General features: G+C 58.4%; 1 protein-coding gene across 1 annotated transcript in view; it reads right to left on the reverse strand.

Annotated features, from left to right (window-relative positions):
* The window catches only part of PTPRF (protein tyrosine phosphatase receptor type F), an 84012-nt gene that overhangs the window by 39614 nt on the left and 26448 nt on the right, over positions 1-17950 (reverse strand). Inside the window, exons 6-7 of the mRNA XM_055586141.1 lie at positions 8966-9154; positions 421-531 (exon numbers count right to left, since the gene is read on the reverse strand). Of these exons, the coding sequence (XP_055442116.1) occupies positions 421-531; positions 8966-9154 (300 nt within the window). The remainder of the gene's footprint in view (positions 1-420; positions 532-8965; positions 9155-17950) is intronic.

Below are 17950 nucleotides of genomic sequence, written 5' to 3' on the forward strand. Positions count from 1 at the left end.
CAGAAGGCAGGTACACCTGGCCTGAAGCCCACCCTGCTGGGCCGGGCAGGACAGACTCAAGGAAGACCAGGCAGGTGTGAATATGTTCACACACACACACACACACACACAGTCTGCTCGAAAGGCTCTAGACTCTCGTGGGGCTCCAAGCCCATGAGGCAGGACCTGTAAGAGATACAAATGCTCCCAAGAGTGGCTGTTCCCAAAGGGCCTGCGGGAGGAAGGCAAAGTCGGGTGGATGTTAGGAGCTTGCCCAGTGGGAGCTGCTGCTACTACGGCTGCTGCAGAGAGAGGTGAAAAGGAGGAGAGACAAGGCCCATGGCAGCCCGGTGGTCCACACCAAGGTTCTGGGCAGCAAGCCCAGCTACTGCGGCTTGCTCCATAGAGTCAGGCAGGGTTGGGCACCACCTGAGTCCTTACCTCGCACGTATAGGTTGGCAGGGGCCGAGTAACGAGTGCCTGCAGAGTTGGTCGCCACACACTCGTACTTGCCTTGGTCCGACTCCTCGCTGCTCTCAATCTGCAAGGCACCTGTGGGGACACAGAGATGGCGGTCTGGCCTGGAACCTGAGGAGGGGTCTCGACAACACCTGAGACTCAGGTCGACCAGATGTGGCAGGCATCAGCGCCACACCTGGCACAGGTGCTGCTTCTGGGAAGCTCTCCCTGACAAGCCCAGAGGCCTCCTGGACAGAACCAAAGGTCATGCTCCAGATAGCAAGCCCTCCCCACTCGAGGTCTAGCCGGGCCTGTGGGCTCGGCCAGGGGCTCCACCCCATCCCCCAGCTCCACCAAGCATCTGCCACGCTCTGGCCAGTACACAGTACTGGAGCCTGTTTGCTAATGAGCATCCCCAGTCAGAGCATCACGGAGCCAGGCGTGGGTGGGAGCAGCTTGGAACCCACGAGCGTGCGATGCCCTCCTCGGGCAAGACCTGAGATTCTACCGCCCACCAGAACCCACAGGAAGGAAGGGCTGGCCCTGCAGGCCTGGTGCCCAGCAGCCTCTGCTCACAGCACCCCTCCTCCCCGCCCCCACCTCCACCCCCGCCAGCCCCACCCATTCCGGCTCCTCTCCTCAGCCTGGTCCCTGCTAAAGTGCTTCGACCCACCGCGGCTCCTGCATAATTCAGGAGGCTAATGGAGGCTGCAGCTCCCACTCGGGCCAGCGCCCAAAAGGGCTGCTCTGGCCGCAGACGGACAGATAGGAGCCGGGACCTGGGGGTGGGGGTGGGAGGTGGGCGCTGAAAATGACCCTCACAGAGGGCGGAGGAAAGGGCTGGGACCAGTCCTGGCAGGTCCAGGTACCAGGCAGGGGAGGCCAAGGCGAGGGCAAGGTGGGGGGTGGGGGCTAAACCAGGACTTGGCCACCCCCAGCCAGGGCAGTAAGCGCCTAAGAACACTGCTGCTGGAGAGGGTACACTGGGCGAACCGTCGTGACAGGAACACCCCGAGGCACAAGCAACACCCGCTCCCTGGAACAAGCTGACAGACAATCACACCCACACAGGACGTTCCAACGGACAGTTAACAACCCCACAGGACACAGCCTGACAGAAACCCCTGCCTACACAGACCTACCCCTCCCAGAGCCCAGGCCGGCTGACGGTCACACCCACACAGGACGTAGACAGAACTGCCTGATCCCGCCTGACCCAATGGGACAGGAGCCACGAGGAGCTCTCGGGGCCCAGGCTCCAGGGGGCGGGGTCCCACTGCAGGTCTGAGCTGTAACATGTAACAGCCTCTTCACCCCCAATACCTCTCTTTCATCACCCAAATGCTGGGCAGCAGGAGGGGCTATGAACACAGGAGGTGGGGAGAGCAATGCTTAGACTCGACCCCAACGCAGAGGGAGAAAGGGCTGGCCTGCTCTGTGGTCCTGGTCAGCCCTCCCCACCAGCATCAGGGAGCATGAGGACCCAGGACACATGCCAAATACCCAGCTCCTACGAGAACAGCCCTGACGGGCACCCAACAGGTCATGTTTATGGGATGGATGGACGCTGTCACAGAAAACGCTCATTTAAGCAGATGGGGGTCAGGCCCCTGGCCAAGGGGAGAGGGGGCTGTACGAAGGTCAGTTCAGCTGAGGGTAGAGGAAAGTCCTGGAAGCTGGTGCCACAGGTGAGAGCAGGAAGTGGTACCTGGGTGGGATCCTGGGTGGAGGAGGAGGCTCCCCTGCACTAAGAACCAGGACTGGTCAGGGGACCCCACGCAGACCCTGAGACTACTGCACACAGAAACCCCCAAGTCTGGAACCAACACCATGAGCCGGCAGTGGGGGCCTGGCCCCATCTTCTGTTCTGAAAACAGCCTGGCCCTGAACTCTGAGGGTCTAGAGGTGCCCAAGGATACTGAGAGGCGGGAAGAAAACGATGTGAATACCAACACTACAGAAACCACCATTTTACAGGATGTCTGCTCTGGGCCAGACCATACCCAATCCTCTCCCTCTGCTCTAGTCATCATGCCCCATGAGGTGGGTCCCTGGCCTCAGCCTAAACAGGAGGAAACAGACTTCTGAGAGAAAACTGAGTTTTCGAAGGACACGAAGTTGAGTCAAACTTGAACATGGCTCTTCGTGGATCTTTGAGTCCAGTCTGGGCTTGGAATCCCTGAACGTAGGGTCCTGCAGCATGAAAGCACAGGTCAGGGGATCAGGCTACCCAGGATCCTGTTGATTTCTGTTGGCTTTCCAGCCTCTGTGTTAGTCTTAACTGCCAGTCCTTCCCAGCATTTGCTGGACTGAGAGATTTACAGGAGGAGCCTCACTCTACCACAGGGCTGGATGTTGAAGGGGGAGCTAGCAATGACTGAAGGCCCCAAGACCAAGGAGGTTCTTGAGATGGAAGGCAAGGCTTGGTCATGCTCCCCCACCTCATGGGAAGATTCTCCATCTCTGGCCAGCCTTGAAGACCAGGGCCTGGCTTCCCTGCAGGAGCCAGCAGAGCCCCTTCTGTCTGCGGGGCTGGCCTAGAAGGCCCGGTCGGTGGGCTTGCAGCCCCAAGGCGGGGATGAGCCAAGTTATGTCCACAATCCAGACTTGGAATGGATGAGTCACAGGAGGGGATGGCTGAGAGTGGATGTGTGTGGTGGCCGTGGTGCTGAGGGGCCAGAGCTGGAGATGAGGAGGCTGGAGAGGTGGGGATGGGGGAGGTGACGACGGGACGGGACGGGATGGAGTGGTGGTGACGGCGTGGCGAGGCGTGGCGTGGCGAGATGCACGGACAGCATTCTTACCTCTGATTGGTGAACCACCTGGCGAGGTAATTTGAATGCAAATAAGATCAGAGAGAAGCATTAGTACAAAAGGAAGGAAAGCCACAAAAAGCCAAATCAGATAAAATAAAACGCGAGAGAGGGCCTTAATAAATACACGGAGAAACTGAGGTCTGGCTAAGGCCGCTGCAGGTGGTATGTGAGCAAGCGCCAGCTGCGTGGAGGCGAAGCTGTGTTCCCCAGGTCACTGGCATGGCTCTGAGGAGGGGGGCAACTGAGGCTGGGTCAGAAGGGCTGGGGGGTGACAGGAATCAGGACGGTGAGGCAGGGCTCCTGAAGACCCCACTGGCTGAGGTCAATGGAGGGGGAAGGTGAAGAGAAGATGTGATAACCCCACCCTGCAGGGACCCCTGAAGTGCACAAGATTGAGTAGGATTTCAAAACAGAGGACTTACCCAAAGCAAAGCATTTAAGCAGACAGAAGAAAGGGCTAAAGGGAGGGCTCACTTCAGGCCACTTCCAGACCAGCCCCCTACAAACACACACACCAGCCCCCTCCTCACCATCGGGTGGCAGATCCCTGTGAGGTCACTCAACCCTGCTAAACAGAGTGACTGCAGAGTTCCCCCAACCTGGCTGGTGAGAGGCAGAGGCCATGCCTCATACCCCTTTGCCTGCTCATTGCCTTGTAACCCTGGGAATCAGCAGCCTAGAGGGCCAGAGGCTCACCCTGCAAACGCCCAGTGCGGGGCTATTATCAGGTCTGGACTGGCTCCCTCCCCAACAGTGGCCCCTCTCTCTGGCTGCCCCATCCAGAGGAGCGGGGGGCCTATGGGCAGGTCCAGGTCAGCACTGTCCACCCTGCCCCTCTCTGCCCACTCCTGGGGAAGGCAGTGTGCTGGAGACAAACACTGATTACAGCTCATTGAACCTGACACCCACTGAGGAGGAATTATCCATCTCGGCAAGAATGAGGAAATAGAGGCTGAGGAACATCAAGTGCTCGAAGCCCCAGGTCACACAGCTTATGAGGTGGCAGGAACCAACCAGGGCTGGCTCACAGCCTTCCCACTGGACCAGGCTGCCTCCTGCAGACACACAGGTTGCAGAGAAGGCAAAGGCAGCACTGGGCCCTGGGCAGTGTGTGAGGTGCACAGAGACGGTCCAGGGAGAATCATCTTCCCGGTGATCCTCCAGGCGTGGTTCATGGACCCTCAGGGTCCCTGAGGCCCTTTCAGGGGTCTGCAAGGTCAAAGCCATTTTCACATTACTGAGAAGCTTTTGGTCTTTTTCACTCCTGTTCTCTCATAAACATACAGGGAGTCTCCTGGAGGCATCAGGATGTGATATCACAATAGACCAAAGACAGAAGCAGACAGGAGGATCCAGCTGCCTTCTATTAAACCCCAAATTAAAGAGATTTGTAGAAGTGTAAAACAGGGCCGCTCTTCTCACTGAACGCTTTTGTTTCACAAAATATAATTATTTTCCATTAAAAAATGTTGTTTATGTTAACACTTAATGGATTTTAAAATTATTTTAAAGTGGATTAATAAATATTTAAAATCTTCTTGGTCTTAACATCTAATATGGCAAATACTGATAAATAATCCACACAAACAAAAGCTCTTGGAGATCCTGATATTTACAACCAGGGGTCCTGAGACCACAATGTCCACAGGCTGATCTACTACAGTGCAGGTCTGACATGGGAGGGGGAGAGGGAAAGGGAGGGGAAGGGGTGGCCACCTAAATGCTCCAGGGCTGGGACCCCTAGCTCTGGCCTCAGTAATCCCAAAACCGAACCTGCTGTGTGACAAGACTCTGGGCCTCTCTGGAAAGTCGTTTACCCACCAAACTGAAAGAATTTGTCTTTTCCATTTTCCGTGATGGGTGTGGGAGACTGGAGGGTCCCTCAGATCCACACTACCCCTGAGGGGTGCCAGAGTGTTCGGATAAAGGGACTGTTGTTGGCAGCAGGCCCTCCTGGCAGACCAGCTGGTGCTAAGATGGAATGGGGGCTGCAGCCCTCAGGCCCACCTGTCTGGGCCAGTGGGCCTCTTTCTGCAGCCAGATGCTGGCATCCAGGCTCAGGTGTCTGGCTGAGCAGCGGACAGTGTGGGCAAGTGGTCCTCCACGGTGATGGGGATGGTGGCATATACACTCAGGCCGTGGGATGAGCGTAGCACAGGAGGTGTCCCACAGTGGTCCTTCCGGACTTGGCAGAGTGTGGGGCCCACAGCAGTGGTCTGGAGTCCCCACCTGGTGGTCAGCCCCACCTGGTGGTCAGCATCCCAGTGATGCTGCCCACTCCTGACTGACTTCCACTCTCCCTGAGTTTGTGCCCATTCCTCTGGGGCCCACACCGGGTCTCAAGTTCAAATCCTTCAAGAGGCACAGGCTGTGGCAGCAGGTGACGTCACTTTGGAGAAGAAAGCACCTGTTGAGCAGGGGTTGTGCCTGGGCACACGCACTTGTCTCATGCTTTTGCTCCAGGCGGCCACGCTCTGGTGCCATGTGATGGGGCTCAGTCCGCACACACCTGAGGAGTTCTGGGTACGGTCGGGGAGGGCCTAAGGTTCGGAGAAGACGAGGCTGTGGCGCTCTGGGGCCCTGGCAGGGCCCAGCCTCTCCCCAGGCCCCAGTTTAGTCAGATGCGATAGTAGAAGGCTCTAGATGCAGTCCCAGGGGAGATCCCCAGCCTCGGATCTTCACGTGACCCTGGGTGGGTGACTCCCTAACTCGCCTGTAAAGCAGGCCTGATAATCATAAACTGCCCTACTTCTCATGGTTGCAAGAGAGTCAAGTGCAACCAAAGGCAGAAAAGCACTTTGTAAACGGTTGGTGATGCGTAAACTGTGAGGTCCCTGTAAAAGCTGAGCGCTCAGGGCTATTCCACTCCATCAGGGACGCCCCTGTCAGATGTGCCTGGCACAGTTCCACACCCTTCTAAACCATACAGGCCAGGGGCAACAGCTACTGGGTCAAGGGTCAGGACCAGGGTCAGGCAGTGATGGAAAGAGTCTGATTATTGAGCAAGTGGGATGACTGAGGCCCCCTCAGATGCCATCCCAGAAGCTGGATCCTGGGCCATTACCCTTAGGTCACCGCTTTCAGGTGGCAGGAAAGGTCAAACAAGAAAGGTTTCCCCAGACCTGAGAAGCAGGTCTGCAAGGACAGGGCCCAAAATCAGTAAATCGTTTCTCCTCAGGGCTCAGAGATATCTGTCCTATAGCTGGGCTTGTGCTGGTCACCTGCCAGGCCCTTGCAGGCGGGAGCCAACCACAGGCCCTCCCTGCAGCACACCCAGCCTAAGTGACCAGAGCTGGAGCCAGATAGTGACAACACATAGCAAGGGGAGTCCCAAAGGAGCGGGCCTCAGGCAGAGAAGGGGGGCTTCACGTTCTAGTGCATGTGAGCAGAGGGTGAGGATGTGGTTGGGGGGCTCGGTACAAATCAGGGAGTGACTGGAGCTACAAAGAGCCCCATTCACAGAACCCTCATCACAGGCCAGTCAACTACAGCTCTCACCGCCACTGCCTCACTTAATCCTCACTGAAAGTCCTTTTCAAAGATGAGAAACTGAAGCTCAAAGTTAAATAACTTCAGTGAGGCCAAGAAGCTAGTGGGTGAAGCCAGGACCTGATGAGAAGAAGCTAGAGACGTGAGCTGGGGAAGAGTGAGAAGGGCTGTGTGTGCCTGGTCAGGAGTGTGCATGTGACCACGGAGGCAACGAGATGCCACCGAGGCCGTCAGAGCACACGGGGCACGGACAGGAAACTGCCAGTGCTGCAGGACGGATTCAAGGGGAGAGCTTGGAGAGCAGTGTCCAGTGACCTGGGATACAGGAGGAGAAAAGAGGACCAATGTGAAAGCCATGTGGGTGACCAATCAAGAGGGTTAGGGAGCTCCTTATATGGAGCAGGAGTTGGGGTATGTCCTAAGTTCCGGGTTAGAGGGGCTGCCACTCACAGAGAGAGGGTCAGTGGAAGCAGGGCACCACTGTTCGGAAAGGAGTTGGCACCCTTCACGGGCAGGGTAACACCCAGAAGCCAGAGGGCTTTTTTAGTCTAGGACTCCAGCAGGATGTTTGGGTTAGAACAACAGAACAGGGACTCCCAGGCGTGGAGACAGATGGAACCTGAAGCTACAGGGGTGGGCGAGCCGGCCGGGGCAAGAGCTCTGTCTACGGGGCAAGAGCAGGGCTCACGCGCTCCCTGCCTGGAGGAATGAGCAGACCGGGCTGCCGAGCAGAGAAGGGGCGCTTGGAAAAGAGGGAAGCCGGGGCAACTGGGGAGCGAGTGGGTTGAGAGGGAGACAGGGTGGCTGCTGAGAGGCTGAGGAGGCCAGTGAGCAGCATACCACGCATGAGCTGACTCATGGGGCCGTGAATGGGTGGCACCAAGCCCGGCACACAGCAGGCGCCACATAAATACTTAACAAACGGAACACGCGAGACGGCGTGCCTTCCCGGAACTGCTGCCACAGACAGTGCCGGGCGGAGGCCAGGCCTGCAGGGAGGACCATCTGGTTGCTTGGGGAGCTTGCCTGGGGGCTGCGGGGACACGCAGAGGAGCCGAACCGTGGCGGCCGCTGTGCCACGCTGAGCAGCGGCCGCGAACGCTGGCGGCCTGTTTCCTGCCTTGATTATGGCTGTTTTAATTAACTGCGCTACAGCTGCCTCCATCTTGTTGAGTTTTAATTAAATTAAATGAGCTAACACTTCGTAGGCTGTCTCAGGCGGCCGCAGCTGGGACCAGAATCCTGCCCCTGCTGGGTGGTTCATCCCTTCCTCCTTCCCTGGGCACCATGGGGGCGCCCACCCAGCGGAAGCTGGTGTGGAGGGGCTGGCACCCCAGGGGGTGACACGACACCTCTGTAGCCGGCAAGGCTCTGAGAGGGGTTAGGGTTATGACCTCCTTTGCGGTGTTGACACCGCAGCTGATGGGTATGTTGGTGCTGGCCACCTGGCTCAAGCCTACCATCCCACAGCTGGCAGGAGGGCTCCTGGACTGAGGTTGACCAGCCCAGCCTGCACGGGCGGCAGATGCAGAGCTGCAGCCAAGCTGATTCCAAGGCTCCCTTCCCACAAAAACGGAATCAATTATCCTGGCGGGAGCCTCGCAGGCAGATCGATCGACGGGGTGACACCTCCTGCCTGGTTTCAAGGCAGTATCCTTGCTCACAGGGCTCCAAGCTGGCTCGACTGAGACATCCAGAGGAGACAGGTGGCCCGGGTGGCTGAAGGATGGCTGAACATCCCCCTGGCTACAAGCCTCTGAGGTCCAGCCTTTGGAAGCCTGATGAATCAGACATCTTTGGCCTCTTTCCCTGCCGTCTGGAGAAGCACAGAGAAGCACTGTCCGGGCCCCTCTCTCAGACCGGGCTCCAGGGAAGGTGGAGGATGAATGCCCACAGAGCACCTTTGCAGAGCCCAACACAGGCTGGGAAAGACACTCGTACCTCCAGGTGCAGAGGCGGACTGTAGTTTGGAGTCGGACAGTCCCAGGAAGGTGAAAGAATCACTGATGAGCAGCCCTCGCTGCCAAGCTCTCTTCCTGGGCAGGTCAGGTGGGCCTACAGCAGTATCTGGCCCACCCACCAGGTGCCCTCTGCTCAGCCCTGGAAGGTCAACCCAGGCCAAGGCCTCCCATAGCTCCCAGGCCCAAGAGAGAAGCGCCGGGGTCCAGCCCAGCACCTTTCCTGAAGTCTGCGCGGCCCCTCGACCCTAGCCCTCTGCTCACCTGAACGCAGTTGCTTGATGCGGCCGTTGCTCGCGGCGGGGTCCACAGGGAGGAAGTCCTTGAACCAAGAGATCTCAGGGTCTGGATTCCCGCCTGCTGCACACAGCATAGTGGCCGTGCGGGCCTTCTCCACCACCTTCAGCTGAGGCCCCATGTCGATGGAGGGGAACCCAAGGGGCAGCTGTTCCTCTGCAGACAGAGAGCAGATGTGCATGTTAGGGTTGGCACTGCCTGCCCGATGGGACCATCAGGATTCCCAGGGTGGCTGTGACCCTTGGCTCCTCTCTTCTCTGCATTCTAAGTACGACGCCTGCCCTGACGTGAGGAACCAGAGTCTGGAGCCCCACTACCCAGCTGTGCCCTTCACAGGGTCAGCGAGCTGCCAGGGAGCCCACCGTGTCCCGTCAGGGAGTTTACAGGTCTGAGAAGTAGGCCTCAGACTGCAGACATGAGTACTTACCTCTCCAGGCCCTGGGAAAATGAGTTTTGAGCCTCTCCTGGCCACAGAAGCAAGTGCTTCATGGACACTGGGCTGTAGGGGGCCCATGGCTCCCACAGTGGCATCGCCAGCCACAACTCAGCCCAGAGGCTCCCTGTGCCATCCAGTCCCCACCCTCTTGTGTGCATGGGTAGTGTCCTTTCTGCTGCCTGCATCCAGCCTTCAGCTCCACCAGGGGCAGAGCCCCATGTCACCACTTGGGTTCTGGCCCTGACTCTGGGCACCCTTTGCCTTACCAATGACCCATCTTCAATCCCTGGTGCCCACCCTGAACCTCCTTCCTTTTCCTTACTCAGTCCTGACCCTGGAGGCCATGATCAGGCCTGGGAACCCAGGTCTGAGCATGTGGAGGCTGAAGAGATTTAAAAAAGGAAAAAAAAAAAGCCCTGTGAGGACATCAAAAGTCGATGAGGGAAGCAAAACTCCTTGGCTGCTGCTTTCTCCCAGCTTGCCAGTGGTTGGGGGCTCACAGAGCAGTCATGTCCACAGGAGCAACAGGCATGGACCGCGGCAGCACACCCCTACTCTCACTGCACACGGACTCTTGCATTAGCCCTGAGGGACCCAGACAGGGGCAAGGCTGCCCACTCCCCACCCTTGGGAGCACATGGGGCTGAACACAGACTCTGGACAAGTGCAGACCAAGTAGAGCTCCCGCCTCCATCACTAACTAGCTCTGCGACCTGGGAGTGTTACTAATCCTCTCCCTTTATCCATTTTTATCTATTAACAAGGTTCAAGTGCCCTCCTTATAAAGTCGTCGTGAAAACTACATCTAATGATGCACATAACGTGCTGGAAAGTATCGGACAAAGAATCAGAACCCAAGGACTACTGGCTGACATTATTATAATAGCAAGGGCTGGGCCACCAGGGCAGGCAAGTACCAAGACTTGGGCCTGGGGCCCCCTTCCTGTCTGGTGAGAGGCGCCCCCTGCCAGGAGCAAACCACAGAGTGAGTGTGGTGGTTCGGCAGAGCCTCTCCACCAGTGTGGATGCCGGGCTGCACACCCAGTGGGGGAATGGGAACCCTGTCCTTTGTCAGTTTCTTGATAGAGGAGCGGGGCCCCATGGTCGGGGAGGCCAGCACCACACCCATCTCCCTCCCGCAGGCCCAGCTCGAGTGTGCGGGGATGTTTGCTGAGGTCAGCTCCCATGCCAGGGAAAAGGCAAGTGGCATCCTCAGAAAGGAGAAAGGTAGAGGCTGGCAGGGCTGGTCCCCCCAGAGACCCAGGGGAAGTGACTGGTGGGCAGGCAGGAGAGGAAGCTGGAGGAGCCCCAGCAGGCAAGGGCAAGACATTTCTCTCTCTGCTGCCACACCCCAGGGGGCGCTCTGCCAAGGCTCCAGCTGCCTAAGCATCCCTAAGGGACTGTGGTCCTGTCGGGAGAAGGGGCGGGGACCAGTAGGAGTCACCTCCCCAGCTTCTCTAGGTAGCTGGCAGAACACCTCCCCACCTGCAGCCCTATAAATTCCAGACGTGAACCCAGCGTCTGTTTGGCTGTAAATATGATCCCACAGCATGCTGACTTTTAGCTCTGATTTTTAAAAGGAAAATGTTAACCGTGGCAAGAAAAGGGAGGATGGAAATGAAAGCAGGACTTGGGATGCGCCAAGCAGGGAAACAGCTTCCTTTGGTCCTGCCGCCACTAGCTTTTCCAGGAAGGCCCAGGCAGGGCTCCATCCACTTCCACCCTTCCTGGACTCCCCAACAGCCGGGGGACACTCAGGGCTGCTGGAGCCATCCCAGCCCACTGGGGCACCAGTCTAGTTCTTCCCAGGCCTCAATTCTACCTGCTCAGCCCTCCTGAGCAGTGGAGCGGTAGCGGGGCAGGGCCTGCCAGAGTTAGGGCCCAGGAGTCAGTGGGCCTCCATCTCTACCCACAGGTGCTGATCAAGGAGAAGGGAAGAAGTACATACATCTGCAGCCCTGTGTCCTGGAAATGTATTCTGAATTCCTAACACGGAGAAAGTCTTTGGGATCATGCCAAATTAAGGACAATTAATTTTCCTCCCTCAATTATCATGCCCTCAATGGCTCCGTCCTTGGCTCAGATCATCCCTGAGGCATAGCCGCCAGAGCCTAAAACCGGCATGTGTGAAGAGTCCATAAAACAGCGGGACCCAAAAGCCAGTCCCTTGTGCCAACTAGGCTTCCAGGCACAAGTTGGAAGGCTGCAGTTCTGCACCTTGGTGGGGGAAGCGTGTCTCACAGGAGGACTCCAGCCCTTCAGGAATGACCTGCTGTTGGCTCTTCCTTCCACACTCACTCGGTGGAGCATCCCCACCCCCAGGCACATTCAAATATAGCCAAGGACAGCAACCGCTTACTGACACCTGTGCCCATCTGGCCAAGCTGAGTCCTGGGCAGGCTGGTGTAAACTGACCCACCATCAGACTGTCACGTTTATCCTCTTCACATAACCCCTGTACCCTGAACCGCAGGAGCTTGGGGTCACTGTACCCTGAACCACTCACGCTAAGAACCAGGGCAAATTCCTCCTCAGGCTCGCATCACATGATCACTCCAAACCCATCAACAACGGGGAAAACAGAGGCCGAGGTAGAGGGATAAAGGTCAGGTTTATGGAGCACTTCCTAGTTCCAGATAATGCATTAAAATGCCTTACAAACTGATCTAATCTTTACTGAAACTGTGTAAAGTATATGAGCAAATGGAGGCACAGAGAGATCCAGGAACCTGCCAAGGCCACAGAGTTAAGCCGAGGTGGGGCTGGGATGAGACGAGGTGGTGTGACCCCACATTGGGCTGGGTGTGGGCGCTGGGCTCGGGATGGCCCTGCGGGAGCCAGCCACCATCCTGCTCCCATACCACGCCCTCTGCCGGCTGAGCTTCTGGCTGGGCGCTCCATCGCAGACCCCTGCACACAACGCCGCCGCGTTTTTATTTCCGCAAAACGAACACGACTGCTCCACACACGGCCACCAGCCGGCACGCACCACGTTCCAACACCGGCACATACTGGTCACGCCGAGTCCGTTCAAAATCCATCCTGAGGGCGGCGGGGCTGCGCAGCGCCGCGGGAGGAAGGGTCCCTCCCCACTCCAGACCGCCTGGTAACTATGGCAACGGCGGAGAGCCGGCGCCGCGGCGGAAAGGCGGCGCTTGCGAGTCCAAGCAGGGCGCGCATCCGCGGTCCGAGCCGCTGCGACCCCTCCCGTCCCCTCCTGGGCTGAGTCACAACACCCCTACTCAAGACCCTACTCCCCAACTCTAGGGAGCCCAGATTCCTTCCCGCTCAATCGACGCCTAGCTGGGGGCTGCCCCCTGAGTGCGCATATAGCGGGGAGGTCCCCACATCTGCCCCGGCCAGGTTTTTGCAGTGTGTCCCTCTGAGGCAAAGGTCGGTCCATCCTCTGATAAAAGGGTCCCCGCGAAAAAAAGAAAAACCCGAGGGGACTTTAGTGGACCTCAGAGGTACTGGGAAGCCTCTACAGCTCTTTGTGTATTCTGCCTGCATGCACAGTTAGGGCGCACACATTCCCAGGGTCTGCCCACAGATCTGTGTACCTGGGTTGGGGACACACGTGTGCATATACACTGGTCTTTAGATACTGCAGTGGGAACCCTGACTTCTTCTTGTCTGCCATCCTCACTGGGCAGAGAAAGGGTGGGGGGGCCAAGGGGTGGGTGTTTGGAGCCTAAGGCTCAGACAGGGACAACAGCTTGGCCCAGGTCCCCACAGCAGGAATGCAGTTGGATCAGTGCTATCTTGGTGGCTTCCTGAAGGAGGAGGGAAATGCAGAAGTAGGGAACACTTGAGCATGAGAGCCAGGGAGAGCTTTTTGGGGGGAGGGAGGGAGGGGCTGCCCGAGTAAGGGCTGGGGGGAGGGTAGGGAGACAGTGGGAAGGTGAGGCTGGTTGGAGCTGAGGCCTGATGGATGAGGCTAGGGTGGGGGTGGACAGGGGATCGGCCTAGGCCAGTGGGGGAGGGAGGCTGCTGCCGCCCCCTACAAAGCACACACAGGTCTCTTTGTCCAGCTCAGCTCGGGATGCCTGAGGCGGAGTCTGGGCCAGAGGGAGGGGGCTGCACCAGGGAGGCGGACAGATGGAGACGCCTCGCGGGGTCCCGGAGCGGGCGGCACCGTCTGTCAGCAGGAACTCCTCATTCGTGTTTACCCAGCTTCCTGGCGTCTCTGTGCGCACGCAGGCACGCACACACACACACACTTACACCGGCTGCCTGGGGTGCACCGTCTGTAGGCCTGACCCCCTTCCCGGTGCCTGAGTGTTGGACCTGGCCTCACCTCTTCGCTGAACGCAGACACCTAGATCCGTGCACAACCAGGGCCCCACAGAGAGATACATGGAGAGAGACAGGTGCAAAAATAGAAACCTCCATGTGCGTGCGGAGGGGCACCTGCAGCGACAAGCACCTGTGGAAACAGACGCACGCAAGCAGAGCCAGTGGGAGTGCACGCAGAGACGCGGAAACACACATGTGCAGACATGCAGAGCAACACGGATGCTGACGTGGCGAGTCCCCTGGAGACGCCTGTGGGGCCAGAGCCAGGAACCGCAGACGTGTGGAGACGCACGAGGGGACCTGGTGGGTAGCGAGGCTGCTGGCTCCCCCAGCCCGACCGCACTCTAAAGGAGCCAAGGCCACCTCAGGCCCTGTCCCTGAGGCAGCCCCATCCTTAGCAAGGTCAGGGTCAGGACACCCCTGAGCAAGCGTGAAAGGCCCCTTGGACCTGCAGGCTCCCACCCTTTCCAGAGCCCCACCCCTCCCCCAGGCTGCCAGGCAGTCAGGGAGGCCTGGGGAGCCTTGGGCTCCCTTCGCAGCTTTCAGTCTTCATTTTCAGCTTTTTCTAAGAGAAAACTCCCACCTCTTCCAGCACTCAGATTTCATCAAACTTGGCATCTTAAAAGCCTGTTTTGTTTTTGAATCTGAGCTGTTTGGGGCCTGTCGCGGAGAACAGCCAAGCAGGCGAGGCCTCCCCCTCCCAATCCCCTCCTCCCCAGGACTTCCCTGGCGCCTCCCAGGGCTCTACTCAACCTGGCTGGTGAGGCCTCCCAGCCGCACCCCACCAGGTGACCCCGGGGGCTGGCCCCAGGTCTGCACTCTCCACATTCCAGCTTCTGGGGTCTGACCCACGCTGAACCCTCCTCCCAGGGTCCCCACCTCAGTCCTACTCCAGGACCATTCTCTTGGTCCCTTTACCCCAACTAGGTTCTGGCCTGGGCCCTCCAGACCACTGAGAACCTCCCTCTTGCTCTTCAGGTCCCTGCAGCCCAGCTGCCACCCCCATGGCTTGACACCAGCGTGCTCACCAAGGTCAACCACGACTCCATGGAGCTAAGTCCAGAGGCCACGTCTCAGCAGTCATCTTGCCCAACCTCTAGACAGCACCCCTCCCTGTTCCTTCAGATTCTTTTCTCTTGACTTCCAGGGACTCACCCCTATAGGAAGATCTAGCGTCTGGGGCTCCATCCAGGCCCTCTTCCTGTCCTCTGGCTCCCTAAGACTTGCCATTTCTCTCCCCGCTATCTCCAGCTGTCCCTCAGAGTGCCAGGCAAAATCTGAACAAGGCCTCCTTGACACCCCTCCCCAGGATGCCTACACATACCTACTACAACAGATTTCTAAGTGGACTCATCAACTTGCCCCTCAAACGGGTCCTCCTCTCATACCTGAACCTTAGCAAATAGCACTGCCATCTACATGGCCCGGAGCCAGCAACCCCGAGTCACCCGCCTCCCCCAGCCCCACAGGCAAGCTTTCTAAACTGCATGGAACCCAGTCTCCCTTCCTCCTCTATGCACTGCCTGGGTCTGGGCCACTGCCACCTCTTGCCTGGGCCGCTGCCCTGACCTCTCACTGGTCTTCCAGTACCCGCCTCTGCACCCTCAGGGACCTTTCTGAAGCACGCATTTTATCAGGCATTCCCCTGATTAAAATCCTCTCTCTCCTGGCAACCAGAGGCAGGGGACACCTCATCAGGGGTGGAGGATATGCACACAGAGGGGCATTTAAAACCTCCAAGCTGGCTAGCTGTTCCCAGAGTTGCCGGTTCTGCTGCGGTCCTGAGGCTGGGGCGAGGGGTGTAGGCGAGGGGGCCACGCACACAGCAGGGCCCTGTAAATACCTGTGACTGCAGGGGTGGGAGGGGCAGGCTGGGCACAGAGAAGGCATCCAGTGTCTGTGGCTAACAGAAGAGGCAGGCTTACTGCCCACCCCACAGGAGGAACCATTCAGAAAGGGATCCACTTGGGCCTCAAGATAGATCAGAAGATAGATCAGAACTAGAAAAAAGTGAGGGAACCCAGGTACCAATAAACCTAGAATCTTCTCTAGGTTTCTTCTTCCCTAGATCTTCAAGACCTTCCTGGCAATGCCCACCTACCGACACCTCTCCCACTCCTACATCTGGGGCTCAGATCTCTCCAGGGAATGGCTGCAGAGCCTCATATCTGTGTGGTCCTGAATGTGACTATGGTACAGCAGGGCTGGAGGGACAGGTCACAGATCGCACAGTCACGGGGCCAGAAGCACTTAGGTAATGCCTCAGCTGCGAGGGAAGGGGCAGAAGCTGGCCTGGGTTCTAGGTGCTAGGTTCTAGGGGCCCTTTCTATGTCTTCTGTGGATGCAAATCAGGGAGGTGACGGGCCCAGCTTCCTTAAAACAAGCCCGTTACCTGGACACGTACGCAGGCAACAGGAAAGGGGCACGGTTGGCCTCTGCCTGTGATAGCCCTTTACCCAAACGCCCCACTCCCTCATCAGCCCTGGGTCAGGGACAGGGAGGAGGGTGGGGCAGGGAGAGCTGACTCCCTGGGGAAACGTCCACCCACCCTGAAAACACGAGCTTCTGTACTGGCCATGCTCCGGGTGCAGCCAGCCCAGGATGGCAGGCCAGGGTTGTATGCTGTTCATCAGTCCTCATCTTCAAAGGGGCTTGGCATGGGGCTCAAGAGGGCCTCATCATCTCACAGTCCCCAGACCAGGGTCAAAACCACGGCCAAGCCTGGGGGTCCAGGCCCAGCACTGACTGCCTGCCTCCTGCCACCAGTCATTACCCCACAGGCCTGACAGCAGGCCTCCCCCAGAGCCTATCCCCAACGAAGAGGGCAAGACCAGGCGCGCCATGCAGGCACCTGGATTCCTGGGCCTCTGTGGCCTGGAGTGGTGTGGTCCTGGTCAGCCACCAGCAGACAGCAAGGCCAGGTGGGAACAGGTGAGAGGGAGCCGGGGCTCAGTGGGGAGAGGAGACGAAGAGGAGAGTCCCAAGGCCTGGGTAGGATCCCTCCCTGGTGCCCCTCGCCCTGGCCTGCTGAAGGATAGTTTCTCAGGCACTGACAACAGCTCATGCTGACCACTCTGCCCCACATCCATCTCTGTCTAGCTGCCCTGGCCGGCCACCAGCCTTGAGCAGGGATCCTGTGGGGTCCTGGAGGCAATGAGTCCAACATCTCTGGCCTCCTGCAGCACCAGACTGACTGCACACACTGGGCCCAGGCTGCTTGCTGTACACCCCTTCCCCCGCTGTACACAACAGCCCATAACGTGCACACCACCTGCTGTTCAGCCCGCGCCCCATATAAACACTGTCTGATGCACACACGGCATGACGTACACCACCTGCTGTATACACCACACCGCATACACACTGCCTGATGCACGTATGCACAAGCACACGCTCGCGTGCACACACACACAGTCGGATGCACAGCCCCTGTTTTCTATACAATCCGTAAGGCACACACAGCCCATAAAAGTGTAACACCACATCACACACCTCACACACACAGCCTTCCAGACAGCACACAGGGCACATACGCCACCACACGGGTGCGTGTTGTCTGCTGTATCCATGACCACAAGCAAATGCTGCCTCTTGCACTCTGAGTCCGCAGAGCCAAGCCCTCCAAGACAAGTCAGAAATGGCTCATCTCTGCTCCTTGGCCTTTCTCCTCCTTCCCCATCTCCTCCCTGCCCCTCTTCCCCTTCCCCTTCCCCTAGACCCTTCCAGAACCTGCCCAAGTCACCAGGGCCAGGCCCACACCTCTGCTGTCTGGCATCCTCCAGGGCTTTCCTGACCACGGTACCTCCTGGCTGGAACCCACTGGCCCAGGCAGATCCTGAACCTTCAGACTGAGCTCCAAGACCCTCCTGGCTCCCCCACCTACTGGAAGGAAAACCGGAAAGCAAGGCCTGCCTCCCCTCCCCCTCGGCTCCCCCTCCCTCGAGAGGGAAAATGTCAGATTCCCTGTCTCACTGGCGGCGGCAGGCGGGTTGGAGGGGGAGTGATTCAGCCTCAAGAGTGCAGAGTGAGAAGAGCTTTTCCTGCCATTACCCGGCGAGGGAGAGGCTGGCGCGCTAATGGCTTCAATTACCACTCAGACAGGAACGCTGGGCAGCTCACCCCCAGCTAGCTTGTGCCGGGCACCCCCACCCTGTACCCAGCCCGGGCCGAGGGGGTGGGGAGGCAGCCGGCTGAGCATTGCCGGGCAATTGGGACTCCCT

This window comes from Bubalus kerabau, chromosome 6 (assembly GCF_029407905.1).
Source record: "Bubalus kerabau isolate K-KA32 ecotype Philippines breed swamp buffalo chromosome 6, PCC_UOA_SB_1v2, whole genome shotgun sequence".
In the NCBI taxonomy this organism is placed as follows: Eukaryota; Metazoa; Chordata; class Mammalia; order Artiodactyla; family Bovidae; genus Bubalus; species Bubalus kerabau.